Source organism: Agelaius tricolor, unplaced genomic scaffold, assembly GCF_023055355.1.
Source record: "Agelaius tricolor isolate 1412-34295 unplaced genomic scaffold, bAgeTri1.0.p SCAF_5, whole genome shotgun sequence".
NCBI classification, from domain to species: domain Eukaryota; kingdom Metazoa; phylum Chordata; class Aves; order Passeriformes; family Icteridae; genus Agelaius; species Agelaius tricolor.
In genome coordinates, this window is record NW_027269265.1 from 17059189 (window position 1) to 17079771 (window position 20583).

At 35.5% G+C, this 20583-nt stretch overlaps 1 protein-coding gene across 3 annotated transcripts in view; it reads left to right on the forward strand.

The window, feature by feature from the left end:
* TTC7B (tetratricopeptide repeat domain 7B) overlaps positions 1-20583 on the forward strand; it is a 118501-nt gene that overhangs the window by 62823 nt on the left and 35095 nt on the right. For 2 of the 3 annotated variants that reach the window (XM_071426628.1, XM_071426629.1), the window contains 2 exons: positions 11800-11916; positions 16050-16147. In XM_071426628.1, coding sequence (XP_071282729.1) covers positions 11800-11916; positions 16050-16147 — 215 coding nt within the window. Of the gene's footprint in view, positions 1-11799; positions 11917-16049; positions 16148-19538; positions 19704-20583 lie in introns of all 3 variants that reach the window. The other variant, XM_071426630.1, reaches the window with a different exon arrangement.

Here is a 20583-nt window from a genome sequence, read left to right on the forward strand (position 1 = left end):
AGATACACTGAAACATTTCATTATTATCCTGTGGTGTTTTATTGGGTTTTGTAAACACTTCAGATGTCTTTATGCTTTATCTTTCAGTTATGTCTGCAATCCAGTAAGCTAAATACTATAAGAGTTCTCTTGATATTCTCTGTGTTTCTGTCAGGATACTTTACCACAGCTTTATGCAAATTGATACTGTGATGGCTTTGCAGAGTAATAAATCTCTATACTTGGAAATATTGAAGCACAGTTATGCTTTAATAGTTATATATATTATATATATTATATGTATATTATATATATATATATTATGCTTTTATAGTTATATATATTAGGTTATTTCTTATTTCTCTCATTTCTTGTGTATTATTCCTATCTACACACCTCTGTATGCTGTCATTGCATTGCTGCACTGACTGCTGTTCTTGCTCTCTTCACAGCTGTATGTTCTTTTTGTTTTGCATTGCTTTAAAAAGTATCTGCATTTTCACGAGTTTAATACTGCACCTTTGTAAAATGCCAGAGGTTGCAAGGAACTCATAGGATACACCATGAATAATGCAGAGAAGTGGCTCCTTTCCAGCACTCTTCTGTTGTAATCAATTAGTAAATATGTTGGCTGTCAGTTTTTGACATTTGAAAGCCTGGTGCATTCCTGGAGTTCAAGTTAAATATTTGCAGTGTACAGCAAGCATACCTTTGGATCTGCAATTAATATTACCCTTCCTGCACTATAAAGCTAGAGAGTTGGCCAATCAGATCATGATTTTGCCCTGGGCATCTTCGGTCAATAAGTAGAAAGAAATTCCTCAGAGCCAAAGAATTCTGTCCAATCATTATCTAAAGGAATGGAAGGAATGAGCAAACACAATGGGCTGTTAGCACCAAGGTATAGCTTTTTCTTTGAATAGAGAGTTGCTTGTTCCTCCTATATTCATTATATTGGAAGCATAAATGTGCAGTTTGCTCTGAGATCTGAATAGGTATTGGGAAAACTATTGACAAAAATCCAAGAAACCTGTAAAAGTGAAATAGATATGTAGCAATTTTTTTCAGAGATACTAAAAAGAAAGTTATTTGCTGAATACTTATAGCACTATTTTTTCAAACTTCTTGTAGGCTTAAATTGCTAGGTTGTAGCCACTCTATTTATAAAGAAATGAGCTGTGTGAAAATAATCAATCTCCTTTTAAATGGTGGCTAATCTTTGAAGCCTCCTGCAATCCGAGCATGCTTTAATCTAGGGACAAAAAGATCTTTAGACAAAAGATTATTGAACAAGTTAAGATACTGAAAAGTATGAATACTGTACTCAGTATCAATACTGAGATGGGTGGGAATAAGGTGCCAGCACTAATAAACCTAAATAGGTAATCCCAGTCAGGTGCCACTTTGTTTGAATTCACTGAAAGTTAAGGGTTTTCTCCTTTCATTAGGAACTTGTCCCAGTAGTAGAAATAGGAAATTCAGTTCTCCAGCTTGGCAGGATTTTAACCCACAAATGATGCAGCTCAGAGTCCTAACCATCAAACTATGTGGGAAGCTGAGTGAGATGATCCCTTTCTCCTCCTGAAACAGAAACCGGGACGTGCTGCTCTGAATGTGAGACTGGGCAGGAAGGAGCCACAATATATCCTCAACTGCTAAAGTACTTCAGGTCTCAGTTGCTTGGGTTTTCCTTGAGTTTTATTTGAGTCCCAGAGGTGTGCATTCCAGTCTGAGGATGTGTTTAGAGTGATGCAAGATAGTGGTGGTTACATTGCATTGGTTCATATTGGGCTTGTGATATATACCATATATATCCTGCATGTGCAATTACCTGAGCAGCCTTATTTACAATGGTCCCTCTTTCTTTTATCTGCTTGTTACATGGAATTTATATCTTTGTGGTGTATTGAATGATGGGAAATCTTGAAACAACACTTCTGTTTTTAATTCATAACTATTACATATATAGATATATCATTTTAAAAATAATTAATCTCAGTCAAGAGAGATGGAGTCAGGTTTCCTAGTGAAGTACTTGGGATATTGTTTTCTTAATCTTAACTGTTTGGGGTTCCCTTAACATTTCAAATGCTGGGGCACTTAAATACAAGTATAATGCCTACAATTACTGTAATTAGGCAAAATAAATAGTAAATTGCTAATTTTATGCTAAAAATTGGAACTGCAATGGATAGCAGCTGACAAGCTTTTAAAGTAGCAGAAGTAGGGAACAGCAGATGGGTTATTTGAGGAGTGCAAGCATGTTATTTTAATGTTAAGTACACTCAAAAAAGAAAGGCATATGGTAACAGGTTTGAGGACAACTGAAGACTTAGTTCACAGTTTAAACATTTACATTTCTTGAAGTGTGATGGAAATTTTTTTTCTTCCAAGAATATTTCACAGAAGCATCAGGCCAATATGTCATTCCTCTGAAAACTATTAAATCTTTCCTTCCTGACCCTCAAGGGCTCTTTGAGCTACATTAGATTTCCCAGAATCACAGGGCCTTTTAACATTCCTCTCAGTTCAGTGAGTAAAAAACTTGTTTCCTTCTTGGAAATGTCCAGGTGGGCATAAAAAAGAGCTGATTGGTACAGGCAGTCTTGGATTATACATATACACAAAATGTTTTGTGGGACAGGAAGATATTTATCAACTGAAGGAAACAGACCACCCTGTTCTGCTTTCCCAAGGTCAGTTGTAGTTGCACTGCAGAGTGTGGTGCTGGAAAAACTTGTGCTTTTGTAGGTTTTTTTCCCTTGATAAATAGAGCACTGGGAATTATTTAAGGAAAGGGTGATAAGATTGGACAAGAAGTAGTGATGTTCTATGTTTGCCAAAATCATGCCTTACAGGTTTGTGTATGCATTCTTGTCAATATTTGACAACAGGAATTTTCAAATTTATTCAATTTTGATCCTGTTTATATTGGGAGTTAAATGAATTAGTTCTCAGGAATTATTTTTCTGTAAGTCATGAAGCACAGTATCATTGCTTGCGTTTTTCCTTTTTATCCTGGGCTCTTCTATCTCACTCCCCCATCCCTCTTCCCCTTTGGTTGTTGTTATATGCTTTTACTGAATGGTCCATTAAAAAAGACATTGTTGATAGGTAGATATTACTTTATATAACAAATTGGTCATTGGCCTCAGGGTCTTACCCCTGAATTATGTTTGCTAGGCTGTAGATTCTTTGAAACTTGATTGAAAGAATCCCAGTTTGGGTCATGAGCTGGATGCTGCAGGGAATTCAAGGCAGGCAAACAAAAAGTTTTCAAGTATAACTAATTTGTTCTGGCTTTAGTCAGAAGCTATCTTCATTATAGTTTAGAGATCTACATTTTCTTAAGGACATGGAGTTCATAATATGGAATACAGTATGCATACACTGCACCAAAAATCATAGGTCTGACTGCTTTGGGAACAAATATATGGGGAATAATAGGGTGCAAGGAAGGCCATCCAATGGATACCAAACAAACCTATTCATGATTTTCACAAAATTGTGTTATTTTGGGGCTTGAGGGCTGGTTTTGTTGCTTCTTATGCTTTTTTGAGAGTCATGCTTCAAATAACAATCTGAGCAGCCTATTTTTACTTCATCCATGTTTCTGTGTGTATATGGGCTTCCCAGTACTTGGGATCTGTGCAGCCAGGGTTGGAGAAGGTTTGGTGATTGACTGAGAAACAGTTCAGGACATTTATTTTTTTATTAAGCTAAATCTTTCCTGGAGATTTTAAAAAACTAGATTTGTTTGCTTGACCTCCTGTTGCCAGTGTTGGGCATTTAGTGATTTCAAGGTACTTAAAAATGATGATTTTTCATTTTTTATAATGAACTCTTTATATTTATGTCTTTCCTGATAATAGAACTTTCCTTGAATACTCAACATGGAGTAGACTGACTGTGCAGCAGCTCACTTTGCAATTGCAGAAGACACCTCTATACGTTTCTTCCTGTAGTTTGATAATCATGGTTGCATCTAAGATCACTGAAAGCATAAATACATCCTTTATAAATCTATACATCTTTCATAGTCTGTCCAGTTTCATTTGTCATTCTCCCTGTAGGTTAAATTTTTACAATTGTGTCATTTTGTGTTTTGCTGATGAGGCAGGTATTTGGGAGTGGACTAACATGGAGCCAGCTGTAAGCTTTCTACAGCAAGTGTTAAAGGGAGAGCTGTCAAAACAGGATGCTTGAATTAATAGTTTGAGGCCAGGAGGATTAAATCTTAAACCCCCTGACTGTCTATATATTAGAAGTTCCTACATTTGCTTTACTTTTTATATTAATATAGGTTTAGCTAAAGCCTCCCTTCCAGAGAATTTCAGTCCTGATAAGAGCACATCAAAACCTGGAGAAGCCATTGTAGCCTGTGGTAGCTTGTTGCAATGTTGGAGTTGCACTCTACATTAAGACTACATTTTTGTTTCCAATTTCAATTGATCCATTCTTGGTTTCTTTCCAGCCATTGGTTTTTATATCATAGTTTGCTAATCCATCTGCAGTCCTGGTGACTCCATTCTCTTGATGGTAGCTTTTGTAATAAGACCACCTCCCAACATCCTTTCTTATGTTTCTAAGGGCATGTTCTCCAGCCTTTCACTTCTGCCTTGCACTGTAGCCATTTTTACATCATGTGAGCCAGAACTGCACAAAATATTTCAATAACATTTATTACATCATTACACAGAGAAGCACCTGCATCACATCTCTTGGGAAGGGTTGTGTTAATTACTTTGAGCATAATTGCTTCACTGGGGACTTTGATTCAACTACCAGTTTGCTGGCATTCTTATTTGCCTCTTGGTTTGTTATTTTTATGATGTGTTTCCACATATAGATTGCAAAGGCACATGCATTTTTTCCAATACCTATATATTTAATTTTTAAAAAGAAATTTGGCCTGACAGCTTTTAAGCCATGCTGCTGAACAGTTTCTTCATGAAGTTTCCTACTGTGTTTTATAAGGATCTTTTCATTAGGGGGTTTATTACATGTAAATTAGAGTCCTGTTGGATTCAATTGAAATTCTCAAGTAAAGAATTTTAAGGCAGTCAGCTCTACCTTCTCCTTCTAAAAGAAGCTATCAACCTCCAGACAGTAAACTATTGCCAAAATCTGGATTGTGAATGACATAAACACTGGGAACTTCAGGATTTTCTTCTCATTTTAGCTTTTTTCTTCTAAACTATTCATTTATGAGTAATTACAAGGATTTTAGAAGGACACTTGCTCACAGCATGTACTGACACAGAGAAAACTGACCATGCCAAGATTTGGCTTCCCTCCTACTTCCTCATTTCTTACGGTTCCTGTCAATCATCAGAAGTTTTCCTATGTATGTAATTGTTGAGTGCAAGGAGCAACTTGCTAACACTTTATCTAGAAAGGTCAATAGATTTATATTCTTGCAAATAATCAATTTTGAATAATATTTGTTCCACCTTAATTTTGTGTATTTTGTGTACTGCTTTCCCACTTCAGTTATTCTGTGGGCTCTCAAAGTTAACCTGCCTTAATTTGCACAAGCAGGTGACACTATCACAGTTTGTTACAGAAATGACATCAAACTGTATGAAGTATGCAGGTGAATGTAAGTTCTACATCACCATATTTATTTTTTTCCTTAAATTCAGATAATCTGAAGTCTACATTGTCTGTTAAAAAAGAGTTTATTTTCAGAGTTCAGTATCTTTAGCATTACATTCTGCATCATCCTTTTTGTGGTTTTTTCTTAGTACAGAATTATTGTCAAACTAGTTAGTCTAGGATTTTACAAGTCATGAGATAAGACTTGGTGAGGGGGTTTTGTGGGGGTGTTGTTTGTTTGATAGTTTTTGTGGGGGTTGGTTTTTTTAAGGGGGTTTTCTTTGCATTTTTAATATAGTGCTTGGTTTTAAAGCCAGAACTTCTTTTGAATTCTTCGAGCATTGGAGGATTTGAAGTTGTGGAATATATCAAATAAGCACTTAAAAGTGAAAAATGCAGTATTATATAACTCCACACAGAACTGATATTTGCCACCTTTCCTTTATGCTCTCATAAGTAGCAGGCTATATATCAGAATTGATTATATTTAAAGTTTATTATTCTAGTTTAGGTATTGTATAAGTTGATGTGGTTTTCTGGGAGATCAGGCTGTTGTTTGATATTTTGTGTGGTTTGTTTGTTGCTTGTACCCATATTTATGGGACTGCCAGTATATTAATTATTTCCTAACATTTTAAATAATTGATTGTCATGTAAAAAATACTGTTAGCTGAAGTTACTCTCAGCAAACTCTTCAATTATTTAAAACGGTTCTCTTAAAACTTACTAAGTTTACTCCAAGTAGGTTAAACATAAACCAAAGTAGTTGTGTTTTTAATCCTGCATTCTAAGCAAGGAGATTTGATGCATTCTTTTAAATTTTATTTTTCTAGGGTGGTTCTTAGTTTTCCCAACAGGGCTTTTGATGCTTTGCACTATAATTTTCAATGCACATACTTTAAAGTGTTATGTACAAATCTTTCTTATTTTCTTCAAGCTCTGAACAATGTCAATAATTTTTATAACAAGAGAATAATAATGAAATTTGCTTCCAACACTAAGTGAAAATAGAGCATTCTGATCAATTTTTATAAGGATATGGGGATATGGACTCTTCAAAAGAGGTCTAGTGGAACTATAAGTTTCCTGTAGGATGTTGCTTAGTCTGAGGGACTTTAGGGAGATTCCTGATTTCTACTGCACTGAGTGACAGGGCTGTAGCAGGCAGGTCTGGGGGAAGCATCACAGTGTGTCACATTGCTTGATTTGAAGAAAGGATCACAGAATGTAAGGCAGGTCTCATCCATGCAGTAGTGAATTAAATGCAGATATCCAACTATGGCTGATCCAAGCCATTGTGCTCTTACAGTGCACAGCAGCTTGTGGAAATGGCTGACTTGATCTCAAAAGCAAAGCAGCAGCTTTTAAAATGATGCTTGAGGTGAGCAGCATGTGTTCACTGACATAACCAAGAGTTCTCAGTATTAGTAGTGTTACTTGTCACATAGCAGAGCTCAGTCTTCCATACTTCAAATTTTTGTTTCATTCAACAGATTAGAAATACCTTCAATAGCTTAAGCCAGTATTAAACCAATTAACTTCTCTTGATCTCCTGACATTGTAAGAGAGTTGCTATGGAAGAAAATTGGGGTGGTTGCAGCATTTTCAAAAAGTGAAATGGGCTGGATGAGAATTAAAACAACAATTCTATTTTGGAGACTCATAAGTTCTTTGCTACAAATTACACTGGTTGGATGGTAAAGAAAGCTTCAGATCATAGATTAATAGATTAGTTTGCACTGATTAGGCAATAAAGCAGTAGCAAGAACCTTAGATGGCACAAGGCCCCATTATTATAGTAGTCCTATCTGTAATACTTTTCATGAACTTACCAGTTGTATTTTAAGAAGTTAGGTTATTTCACCACCTCTTCTGTGGTGAGAACAAACTGTAAGGAAGCAGTCTTTTCTACAACATAATTATAAATTAGGAGACCTGATTCCCACCCTTAGTGTTTTAGTAGTCTGAATGGCCTTTAGATATACTTGTTTTTGTGGAAACAATTTCCTCTAGATAAATTGCTCTTTTCCCTTCCTGCTGCTTCTCTCATCTGTATTTATAGAAAGAATTTGTACTTCTTCTTGGCCTTTTTTTTTTCTGCTAGACTGACTAAATGAAGTATTTTTTTGTACTCTGTAGTTTCCAGTAAATGGATCACTCTTACAGCCTTTCTCTGCAGCTGCTCTAATTTGAAATTCCTCAAGTGTGTGGGTTTTTTAGCTGTTCCAATGAGAATTACATATAACATTCCAGGTGTGGTCTCACTGGGATATTGTACAATGCCACTGTGTCTTTCTCCTTCTGTTCCAATGAGTAGTCCCTGAATTGCACCTGGCCTCTTCACAGCTGTCTTACCTTGATGAGCCCAGCTGACAGGCAGCTCTGGTTTGGAATAATGGTTACACAGGTTGTTTAATGCTTCTTCTCTCCTAACAAAATAATTGGCAATATAGATGCTGTTCCCCACTCATTCGAGAAGTGATATTTTCTTTGAAGTTTTGCTCTGAAATGGACAATCCTATGCATCATTGTTTCCATAATTCTGAGAAATGGATTATTTTTGACTGCCTTAACTTTAGTCATTCTTAAAGTGTTCCTGTTCCCCATTTGTCATAGTTTTCATCTCAGACAACATAGGTAAAGATTATGCTGAAGGTTGGGGGCTCATTCCTGAATATTCATAATATCCATCCCCATTTAGTAAACACATTTTCTCTTTTTTTCTACTTTGATACAAAAAAGCCTTAAAATACTATAATTTTAGTGTACTACTGTTTAAGTGTAGTTTAGCTTTGCTTTTTACTACTGTACATAAGATGCAGCTTTTTGTGTTGCTCTTTTGTCCCCTGCCTGTCCCCTGCTACTCTTGACAGGATCTCTGCACATTTCTGATGTCTTACTTCCACATCTTATCAATGATTGGCTTGTCACACATGGAGTTTTACCCATTCAACTTGAGACACAGATCCTTAAATGTTTGAGCACCCTTGTGTTAAACACTAGGCTTCTGCTGCATCATGGATGTCTTTGCTAACCTGTGCTATCAAGTTATTTGCCACTGACATTCAAAGACCTAATTCTAAACCTGTTTGGAATTTTTCATTCTTTATTTAAATAAAAATCCAGTAATATATGGATTAGGTTATGAGCAGGTGTTTTATAATATCCTCATTAGTTAGTGAGAACAGTCTTCAAGTAATGGAGTCATTTGCTGCTTCAGTAGCTATTTCATAAATTGATCAGCTATTAGCTCCAAGAATAACTAAGTCTTTCCACTTAAGAGTATGATTTGTTCTTTATTTTATGTCTGGGTAATTAGTCTCCTAAAATGATACAATTCACTTTATTTTAGCTATGTTAAAGATCTGCATCCATAGAAAACACTGATGCTGGAACAAATGGCCTATTAGTCTGTCTTTGAAAGAACCTGTTTTACCTACTTCCCTTCCCCAAAGGATTTGACCCAAGCAGATTTCTGTTTTTGTCTGTTGTATTTATTCTACATCTCTGACACACATTGTTCTACTCTTAATTTATTTTTTGAATATTGTTTTTTCTTCAGTACTTTTATTCTTAATGGAGTGCTATCCCACCACGTGCCAGTAATTTCAACTTCTGATTGTCAAACAGGCACAAACAGATAATGATGTTCCTAAAATATACAGCTTAATTTTTATCATCCTATCACTTGGTAGTTTTTATCTATTCTTCATAATTTTAGTAGTGTATCAAAACTTCTTGTAAGGTTTAAAATTCTCTGTGTCTGTAATGCCAGCTGTATTCCAGAAGAGCTGTTTTCACAGATGCTTGAAGTTGACCTTTCAGAAAATCTTTTTTCAGATAACCTACCTCTTGGTTTCTAAAACCTTCCTGGTAATACTTGTCCCTGAGCTGCTTATACCTCCAGCCATGTTTCAAGGGAACTTGATAAAATTAAGGTAATATGGGAGATCTCTTTGTCACATGGTGTTCCTTCTTTCTGTTGCCTCCTTCCTCTTCCCTTCCTTCCCCCATTTGTCAGGTATGCATAGTTGGCAGGTTTTAATTTTATTATTAGCATCATGCTTCAGTTTTCTGAGGTGTCTTATTTCTTCTAAAATTTATAGTCCAAATATTAATTGGGTCTAGGGAAGCTGCTCTATGTGGCTTTATAAATGCAACCTTTTCTACTCACAAGATTAATTTTTCTATAGTGTGGATAATCCTACACCAGTGTACTTTATTTATTTGATACAATGTCCTAGCCTTTCTTTATTAGAATTGTGAATATTTTTCCATCATATACTTTGTTGTTTGTATTTTGGAAAGTGTGTGAACACCCTGTCCTGTTGACTGCCATAATGCACAAGAAACAGGAATGATGTTGCAACAACATGTGCATCCAAAAGCACCAAACTGATGTGTTGCTTTCATTCTTACAAGTATATTTGTCTTCTGCTGTCTTGAAGTTGAATCCTCCACTAGTAGCCCATGTTCCAATATTTTTGTTGCACTCATTCATGTTATGCTGTACATGTGCTTTTAAGTAATTTCTTAATAACCAAATCCCCTCCCTTTCTATTCTTTGCTTCATTTTTCCTTTTAAATTTTTCTTGTTGAATCTTAGCATTTTGCTGACCCTGTGCCTTCCCTCTGCTACAAAATCTCTAAAATTCTTAAATGCTTGAATACTGTTTATGGAGATTCAGTCTATCTGTAAACTGTACATAATAAGGTATATATTATGATTGTTGACTGTAGAATGACTTCCAAATTCAGTGCTTCTGAATTGATTATGTTCCATAACTTTTGTAAAATACTTTATGATCACAAATTTTAAGAAATTGAGCTTCTCTAGGCTCTTCAAAATGTCAAATGTACTATCTTACAGAGAAGCAGGAAAGGGATTGTATGAGACAGATTCCTGTGATTTTGGTTTCAGGTTTTGATGCCTAGGTCTTGCTCTTTGGGTGAGGCTTGCATATGCATGTGTTAAGGGTAGACTAGATGAGGGGAGTGTGAAGGAATTTGTCATATTTCCTTCTCTTGTCAGTAAAATGATGGACAGACCTGGACATGATTTTCTTTCAGTGATACAGTCTCTGTTAAATGAGTATCTAGAGAGGACATCTCTGCCAAATGAAATGCAACTTTAAATGATCCATATATACCCTTTAAACTCAAATCCAATTTACTGATAGGAAGAAAGCTAAGCCAGTATGACTGCTCTACATTACAGAGCGATTACACTGCTCTACATTCTTACAAGATATCAAGGGAGACTTCTTATGACCTTATGTACCTGGCAGGTGCTCATTTTCTTGACTAACACAGCAAACTGCCTTTGGTTTCTTCCTCAGTCCCACAATGCACACGTTGCACACTTCAGGTTGTGTGATTCATTTTTGGATTTACATGCTGGGTAGTTTCTGCCAAGGATTTTCAGTGCAGTGCTGAAGATTTAACTACTATAACTTGATGTAATTTCTTATTCTTGAGAAAACTCTCTGCACTTTTCAGTTACTATTAGCAGCCTCCAAGTTTGTCTTTGGGATAAGAAACTTCTGAGCTTTCACACATCCCCCCCTCTACACCCTTCTCAGTCTTCCCACGCAAACCATATGAGCAATCATATAAATTTTTCACTTAGTATGATTAAGGTTGCAGTGGAATAAAATGCCAAAGTACACCTGGGTTTTAAAACAGAAAGTAGGCTAACAGTTTTATATGCATGCTCTCCTCCTATGTATGCTTTGTGCTCTTTAATCTGTGATTTTGCTAAAAATTGCCTTTAAATGAGTATTTTTCTAGTATTATCTGTTCCTAGGTGCTGTGACTCCTCTAAATGTGCCTACCAATGGACTAGCTCCTTTATTGTCACATTGTATTTAGACTCTTTAAATAACTAGGAAGCTATCTAGGTTAATCTTGATGGAGAGCCTACAACTTGATACATCCTGTGGAATCCTGTGGTACTGTTAATTTCAATAAGCTGCATTGTTTTATAACTTTTTTTTAATAAAATAAAAATCCTGTCACCTATTGCTTCTGTCCAGTTGAAAAAGGCATCTTGTAAAAAGCACTGTTACTTTGATGGCATTAGACATTTATTGCAATTACTTCATTAAACTTTAGTAATTATTTTATTTGAAGTTTAGTTTTCTCCAGTTTGGTATGATGCTGTCTTTAAAAATGTTTTTCTTGAATTGGAATCTCTTTTAACTTGTTTTTCCTTTTCACTAGATTGCTGTTTACAAAAGTCAAATTGGAGTCCCTATGCAGAGGCCCAGATGAAGCACTCCTTACCTGTAAACACATGCTCCAGATTTGGAAATCCTGTTACAATCTGACTAACCCAAGGTAAGATGCTGTAGAGTGCTGGTCTGCTCACTACCTTGCTTAGTAGCTTTTCAGGGCAATATTAGGTCAGAAGTCCTGCATTTACTTGTTTTGGTGTTTCATATAAACAAATGAATCCTCTGGAAATCTAGAGACAGGCATTCTGGCATAAAGACACCAGTTGATGGTCATGTGGAACTACCCAGGGTTCTATGAAGTAAATGCCAAAGCTACTAAATTCTGCAATGATAAGGACTGGTTATATAGAGTGGGTAACTTGAATGAGTTATCCAATTCTCACTGTACTGGTATGGTCTTGTTTTGTTTCCTGATCAGGGTTTTAGTCTTTTATATTGGCTAGTGGAGAGATTGCTGTAATAGGAATTTAGTTCAAGGGTTTTCACTGAATAATATGTAAGAAGACAAGACATTAATTAGAACTATGGAAGCATCAGTGGTCACATGGATAGAAATTATGTGCTTGCATAGTCAGCATGGCTGTTTTTTTCAAGGGAGGTCTTGCTTATGAACCTCTTTAGGTTCTTCAAAGGCATTAATAAATATATAAACATAAGTTGTTATAGTCCTGTTAGGGTTTCCAAAATGCTTTTGTGAAAGTCCTTTGCCATATATATTTAGATAAACTGTGGAACAAATGAGAAGGGTACCTAGCAGAAATCCATGCTGGTATTATTCAATATGTTTATCAAATACCTGGTGAAGGAGACAAGCAGAATTTCCTGCTCTCTGGTTGTTTGAAGGGTTGACAGCCTCTGGAGAAGACATGCTACAGCAGAAGAGCTTTGTACCAGGTGGCACCAGATACCTGTGTAGGAGTGTGATGGGCATTCAGTTGTTGCTGTACTTTGAGTCCATGTAAACACATGGATCTCTTTTAGAAGATTGAGAGAGTTGACCTAATGGCAGAAGAGGGCAAACTGCTTCTCTGCTTAGGGAGGGAGCTAGTGAGCATTCAGAGCAGCAAAATTTGGAGGGTGTGGCAGGAAAAGCCTGGGAGGGCACCTGAGTCAATCACAGCATATTGAGACCCTGACACTGCATTGTGGAGCAGGGAGCATCACTCAGGTTACAGAAAGCAAATATGTCAGCAAGCAGACAGGCTTGAGCTGAATCTTTTCAATTCAAAGTGACTGAATGTGGAGTAGGGGCCAGGGAGAAAATTTCTCTTCTAACCTAGTGGGTGGTGCTTTATTTTAGTTAGCTGGTTGTGTGTGTGGGCAGGCAGGGTTAAGAGTTTAGTATCAGAATACTGCACTTTGCAGAACAGCTACAGTTTCTGTGCAAGCCTAATTTCAGACTGGCTTTGCATGTACTCCAACACAACTTTTCACCTTCCATCTCTGTTGTTATATCCTTTACACATGTCAGGGCTCTAATCATAACTTGTCATTACTGCCTTGTTGTTCTTGTGCTAAGAGCTACTGTGCTATGTGAAACACACTTTAAGTAATGCCTCCTTCAGACATCAGCAGGGACTGTGAAAACTTACTCTTGGCTGTGTCAGCTTCAAACAGCAGTGCTTGATAACTCTCCTTGGCACCATTCTCCTTCAAGAACATCTAAGTGGAAAAATTAGTGAGGATTTCTTTTCATGTGATTTTTTTTTTCATACTGATTTTTTTTTTATCTTGACATCTAAGTCTTTTCTTGAAGTTATGGTAGTGCATTAAAATCAAATTCAGAATGGAATGAACAGGAACTGTGGATAAGTGTCATGATAGAAGGAGCCAGGTTTCCCAAATCACACATTTAGAGTTACATCAAGCAGTGAATGAGGATACAGAGTTGGAGTCTTCCTTTGACTGGTCTGTGGGAAATGGAAGGACTGAGTACCTACATATTATATCACAGTGATCCAGATCCATCCACCCAGGGATACCTGTTATCACTGAGACCTGAAATGTGACTGGGAAGTTCTGTTCACCCAGCTGCACTCCTCTTGTGCTGAAGAATGATGATGTAGGATTGTTGTGAAAATTATAATTTTTCAAACTTTGTAGTTTTAGCACAGACTTAATTTTGTTGCAAAGCATCATTTGAAAATTATGTCTCCTGCTGGTAATAATGGAAGCCTTTTAAAAGAAGTTCTTTGAGCCAGTAATAAAAGGTCTTTTAATAATTTTAAACCTTTTTATAACATTGTTCTTCAAATATTTAAGTATCTTTTATGCTTACTTGAAATATCTTTTTCTATTATGATTTAGACTGAAAACTAATTTGGTGTATCGTTTTCCTAATAAGATAAGAATTTACTTTTTTGATAAGCTGTGGTTTATATTAAATATTTCTTCTGCAGTGAATCAGATTTAGTGGGAACATGGGTTTAGTGTCCTCAATAATATTTTAATAATAAAAATAAATCACAAATACCTAGACATACCTTAAAAAGGGCCAAATGCAATCCTGTGAATTACCTTTGTTCAGTCAATATAGAACTTTTGTCTTTAATTGAAATACAAACTTTTTTCTCATTAGATGGTTAATATGAATTTTCAAATTATTTTGTGGTGCAAGTCTTGGAAGATGTAAGTGTCTGCCATTAGTCTGCTGCTTAAAATGCATTAGAAAATAGTTGAATTCTTTTCCACTTCATGGTTTGCATTTGAAAAAGGAACAAACCACAGTGCCAGTGCTGTGCTTAGAAGATCTTGACAGTAGGTCTGGCTCTACTTGTCATCAACATTTGGCATGTGGTTGCATGTGGATTGAGGAAGTGATTACCACAGAAAATTTACACCAAGTGATGTTACAACTATAGCTGATAATGCATGGCCCAGAAAGTTCCCCTCTGTTTCCTGAGGATTTCTACAATGATGTCATTTTGTAAGGAAATAATGCAATAATGTCACGGTAATGTAAAATTTTAATTCTGCCGTTTTAGTAACAGCTCTAAAAAGAGGGAGTGTTGTTTCACTGACTTTTGCAACTATTAAGAACTATTGGGAGATTTCTTGCCATTAATTCAATCCAAATTCAGAAGTAGGCAGTTGTAAAATCAAGGCAGATGGAGAGATGTGCTGAATTCCAGGCTTGCAGTTTAGATTAAAGTTTCTCAGGCTTTACTTTAAACTTGTAAAAATGTAAAGGAATTTTGTACAGTTCTTTCTCTTTAGGATAATCAGACAAAAGATTGCACTCTGCTAAGTTGGGCTAACAGTTCAACTGCTTTAAAGCTTAATTACTTTTAAGTTTGTGGGGTGGTTTGGTTTTTTAACGAGGTTTTAAAGAAAATATTTATTGATAATGAATAGTACTAGACTTAACAATCCTAAAAATGAAATTACTGTATTAACCATAGAATGTTAAAGAGGGAATGCCCATATGTGCTTCCTTACACTTTGCTGACAATGTGTCTCAATGCTTGCCTCATCTGAAGGAGAAAAAACACTTAGTTCTTCAGTCCCAGTTCTTGTGCTGAATTTTTAATAGTAGTTCTAGGAGCAGTTAGTTTTCCAGGAGGCATATCTACAAGAAGCCTGAGGGGCAGATACTGATTTACTGCTAAAGTAGAAGTGCATTTGCCCACAGGTGCAGTCAGTAAAAATCACAGCAACTGTTTATGCTCCTGAGATGTTAGAAGTGTTCAAAATGTTTCTGCTATGCTGTTAGAGTCAAGTTGAACATTAGGCAGTTAATATGAATATGTGCATATATTAAAAAAAAACAAAACCACAAAACTAAACCAGTCCTTTATAACATCATTACCTAAAATTGGATGTCCTGGCTTTAGTGTTTCTATTCATTCCAGAGAAAGTGTGGATTTTCAAACTTATACCTGCCTTCTCAGCTTTCTGTGAAACCTGTACCCCATATCATATTCAAGGTACAATAGATTCTTTCTGTAGAGGTGTAAGTTATGAATTAAATTAAAAGCCACTATTCTCTTTTTGGTTGTATTAATTATGAAAGCAGAACTGCTGAAATAAATAAGGATTTAATTTTGCTCAGCTTAATTCTGTTTTAATGCAACTGGCTTAACGCTCTGTGAGTGGTTAGTGGTGCTTGCTACTAAATTTGGTCATAGCAGTAACTTTTATAGCAAGAACCTTTGTGGGAGTAGGGCAGCATGAAACTTGTATATCAGTATATAATTTTGTATTTTAATAGCTTACAATTTCTGTACTTCATTACAGTGATTCTGGACGTGGGAGCAGCTTGTTAGACAGAGCTATTGCTGACAGACGACAGCTCAATACAATTACATTACCAGATTTCAGTGATCCTGAAACAGGTAAGAAATGAAACAATATGAACAATAAAATAGGTTAAGTGATCTGGCCATAGCTAGATTTTGCATTAGTTATTTTTTTGATTTTGCAAAATGAAGTTATATTTTAATTATTGTCATATAAATAGACATTGTGTGATATAAGATTTCTTTTCCTTCTTTTTAACTTATGAAGTACTTGCTGACCATGTTCTCTATAAATTAAAATATCTATGGTATGGATCTTGCTGAGTTTAGTAGTATTTCCTTATGCAAGGGCTAAAAATTAGTATGCTGAACTAGCCTACTGGCCAAAATGCTGTGCTTTTTCGTTCATTTGATATTTGCACATTTTTGTTTAAAAGCTAATTTTTTTAAAAATTCAGAGAAATTTGAATCTCAGAAGAATAAAATACATTGTTTTTAATTAATTAAAATCTCAAATAGATGTTAAAATATAATTACATGGGTGGTTAGGCTTACTGTGGTCATTCTTTGACATTATAAGCAAAATGTATTTGTTGTAAATCAAACATAATGTGGTATTTTTACATACATATAAAAAATTGTGGCGTACAGGTATGCTACATAAAATCTAGAATTGTTACATGTCAGTAAATACTGACAATATATAATTTGCCTGTATTAATATATTCAGTTATCCCAATGCAAACTAATATACCTTAGAAGTTATGCAATCAAAAAGTACATGAGCCACACATTCTGCAGAGATTGCAGAAGGAATTCTCATGATGCTGCTAATTCCAAACACTTTTGCCATGTCTTACTTGTGTTCTAAATATTATGAGTTTTCTTTTTTCTGGGTTTTAAAATGACAGAAAGCTTTTCCTGGGACCCTTCAGGGGGGTATTTCTGCTCAACCACTATTTGACACAAACACCTTCTGGGAAAATATGACAGCCTATGAATTTGACTACACTTGACCCATAAATTAAGACACATTGAAAAGTGTACTGTATGTCTAATATCACAATAGTGCAGTAGAGAAAAATCCAATTTAATTATTTAACTTCTGTAAATTAAAATTGGATTAAATGTTCAATTTGAGTATAAAGTTGTGTTCTTTGCTTGCTATAGTGCAAGCAGTTTTAATTGCAAAGATCAGGTCACTTGATTTCAAGACTAGCAATATGATTTGGAGTAATTAACATGGAATCTCTTGTCTTCTTGTATTTGTATAATTAAAAGGGGTAAGATAACATTGTGTCATGCTATGGTGATCATTCCATATTCTAGTCTAGCTGATTGTTTCATTTTTAAGAGCATAACTATGTTTTATGGGTTTCATATATATAGATAGACATAACTATAGATAAAGTTTTATGCCTTCAAAAAGTGCTTGTTGGGGATGGGTATTGTGAAAAGTTTTTTGTGGTTAGTGGTGGTTTTTGTTTGTTTCTTTTCCAGTGAGGACATACAGCCGTTGATTTATACCTTCAGGGTATCCCATTTTATGCCTGCCATACTTGAGAGCACAGTGAATTGGTGCACTTTAAAGATTGCATAGTCCTCAATGCTTTCAAGTAAAAATAAACCCTCATTCAAAACAGTGAGCTTTCCAAGAAGTTTGCCCCAAATTCAAATCCTGCAGCCAATATCCTGATCCAAATAGGATCTCTGCATACATTCTGATTTTTCTAGCAGGTCCAAATTGATTTTTTTTCTGAATCTCAGCTGTATTGTTAGAACTTAACTCTATTGTCAAGGAGAACAAGATGGAAAATTAAAAATATGGGATCCGTTTTTGATTATTTATCTTATAAAAGGTAATTGTGGACGATCAGTGGATAGATGTCCCTTAAGTTTTTGGGTGTTTTTTAAGGGGAGTTAGAGTTGATTTTGGTTGTTGGTGAGTTTTTTTAATTGTTAATTCTTAATTTTAGCAGAAGAAACCTTGTTGCAATACCAGTACTCAATTCCTGACAAGGACTAGAACTTTGTTATCTACTGAATCTATGTAATTACATCTACAAAAAAGCTCCACATCCAGTATTTGTCCAGAATTCTTCATCAGAATATTATATAAACCTTTTGCAGGAATTAAAAGATTACGGTACTGCAAGAATAAAAACAGTCAAGCTTGCCATAATGTTTGAGAAAGCTTAAGCAGACTGTCAATAAAATAAAATTCACAACAGATAAATGATAGAAACAATAGATGGTCAAGATATTGGACCTTTGTAGGGCTGAAAGGGCTCACCTGCAAAATCTGTGGATCCACAGTGTTTAGAAATGCAGAAGGAATTTGGCAAATAAGTAACAAATGTTAAAATGCAATAAAGTTCTGGCTGAAAATCTTCTCCGGATGGAAATGTTTGATCCCCTCCTCGTGTAATGCTACTTTGTGAATCCATTTGTATGTCTGGATACATGTAAACATTTGGAAATTTTCCCGTTCCTAACTTTGCTTGCCATTCATGATGATGATGATGATGATCTCCCTTGCCTGTCTAGTCTGAATTCAGTCATCCAAGTACCAAGAAATGAGAGCTAAATTTAAAATTTTAAGTTTATGTAAAATCCTTCCAAAAAATCCAGGTGCAATTGGTGTAAATTCTTCTTTTAAAATCTATCAATTAAGCAGAAGTTGACCCTTAAAAAAAAGGGATTGAAAAGTTGCTTTATATGGAGCTCTTGCCAATCCTATAATGATTAAGTGATTCAAGTTTAAATTTGTGTAGCCTTTTAAGTATCAAAAGAATGTATTGTGGATTTCTTACAATGCTAGACAATTACAATTACAATTCTAATGTCCTGATCAATAACTGTGTCACATTTACTTCATGCTTGTCTGTTTCAGTTGGCTTGCCATGAGTGGCATGCAGTTATATTTGTGTATATCAATGAAGGAAATAAATGTAGGGGCAGGGGGGAAAAAGAGCTTTGATGAATCAGTCAATCTCACAGGGACACAGCCACATTTCATATTCTAAGACAGACAAAAATATGCAAATCTCTACAGACTGATTGACTATTTGTTAAAGATAAATTCCAATCAATCTTTTTAAAACCTTTCTGTTCAGTTTCGTTGCAGTCCACCTAGTTTATCATAGGAAGAAACAATATTATGTGAGTTTTAGATTTTGGCCTTTTCCCCCCATAAATATATATATTTTTTTAAATTTATGCCGTGGAACATAAGGACAAAAATATTTTATTTGCTTTTTAAATCGAATTTAGTATGAAAGAAGAGCACATATAAGTAAAGGGGTATGTTTGTTGTTACTTTCAGAAGTGCTGTTTATTTTATGTAGGAGCCATTTTGATCTTACCGAGCAGTGAAACAAATGCTTTGCGGTTTTGGCATCCATGAGTCCGTTAAACCCTGTTGGATCTTTTTTCTTTCCTGTCCCCCTCCACACCCCCTTACCGTTCTCTTTGTTTCGCTTTTTAGCCTCTGATACTTCCTCATCTTCTCTCTCAAGAACAGAGTCTCCTCTCCAGCTGTTTGTATCTTCTCATCTTCCTCATCCTCATCCTAAACCAGACACCTTTGTCTGGCCCCATGCAGCCTCTCCATACTGTGACCAAGTTCCTGAGCCCTGTTCACCTACTCACTGTAAATTGGCTTTCTCTTCCTGATGAGCATGTTTGTGCTGTATTATTCTGATAATCTTCACAGCTGATAAACCGTGGTTGAATAGATTATGTTTCAACAGTGTCAGGGAAATCTGGCCTTTCAGCTGCTTTTCATTAAATACTGCATGGGTTTTAAGAGTTTCATCAGAGAAGACTGTTAGACTGTTTTATTCATCCCAAAAGATGTAAAGCTACAACATATTCATGTTCTCATGGATGTTACAGAGAATTATAGGTGTTCAGTGAAACAGATTATCGGTCAAAGCTGCTTTGTAGCATTTACAGATGTAAATTATTTCCAGTGCTGGCATCTTTTGCCTAACAAGACTGTCCCTGCCACAGAATCTCCTTTTATCTGGACAGTTTTTAATAACTTAATTTCAGAAAGCCTTTAACTAATTACAACCAAAACATTCCCTGAAAATCCACATGAAGGAAACCATTGCCTAAATATCAGAGTGTGTCATGATGCAGGTAGGGCATATTGGAATGATTTGGAGGAGGCATTAGAGCAGTGAAAATCAGCATTCTGCTGTTTCAAGTCAAGAGCCTTTCTGTGAATTGAACTGATGCCAATTTAAACCAGCTGTAAGATCAGTCTCCATGGTGTTTAAATACAAAGTGTACACTAATGCTGCCAGAGGAGTTCAGGTGACAGGGTAAAATCAACATAGTTTTTCAGCCATTACATTTTAACTCCATTTAATTTCTCTTAAATGGTACTTCACTTATATCTTTATAAATAGCACTTTATTTTGTCACTGAATTTACTATCATCTGATCTTAAATTGATTTTGACACCTGGTCTTTAGACCGGTTTCATGTCAAATATATTCATTCCAAGCAAAATGTAGCAAATA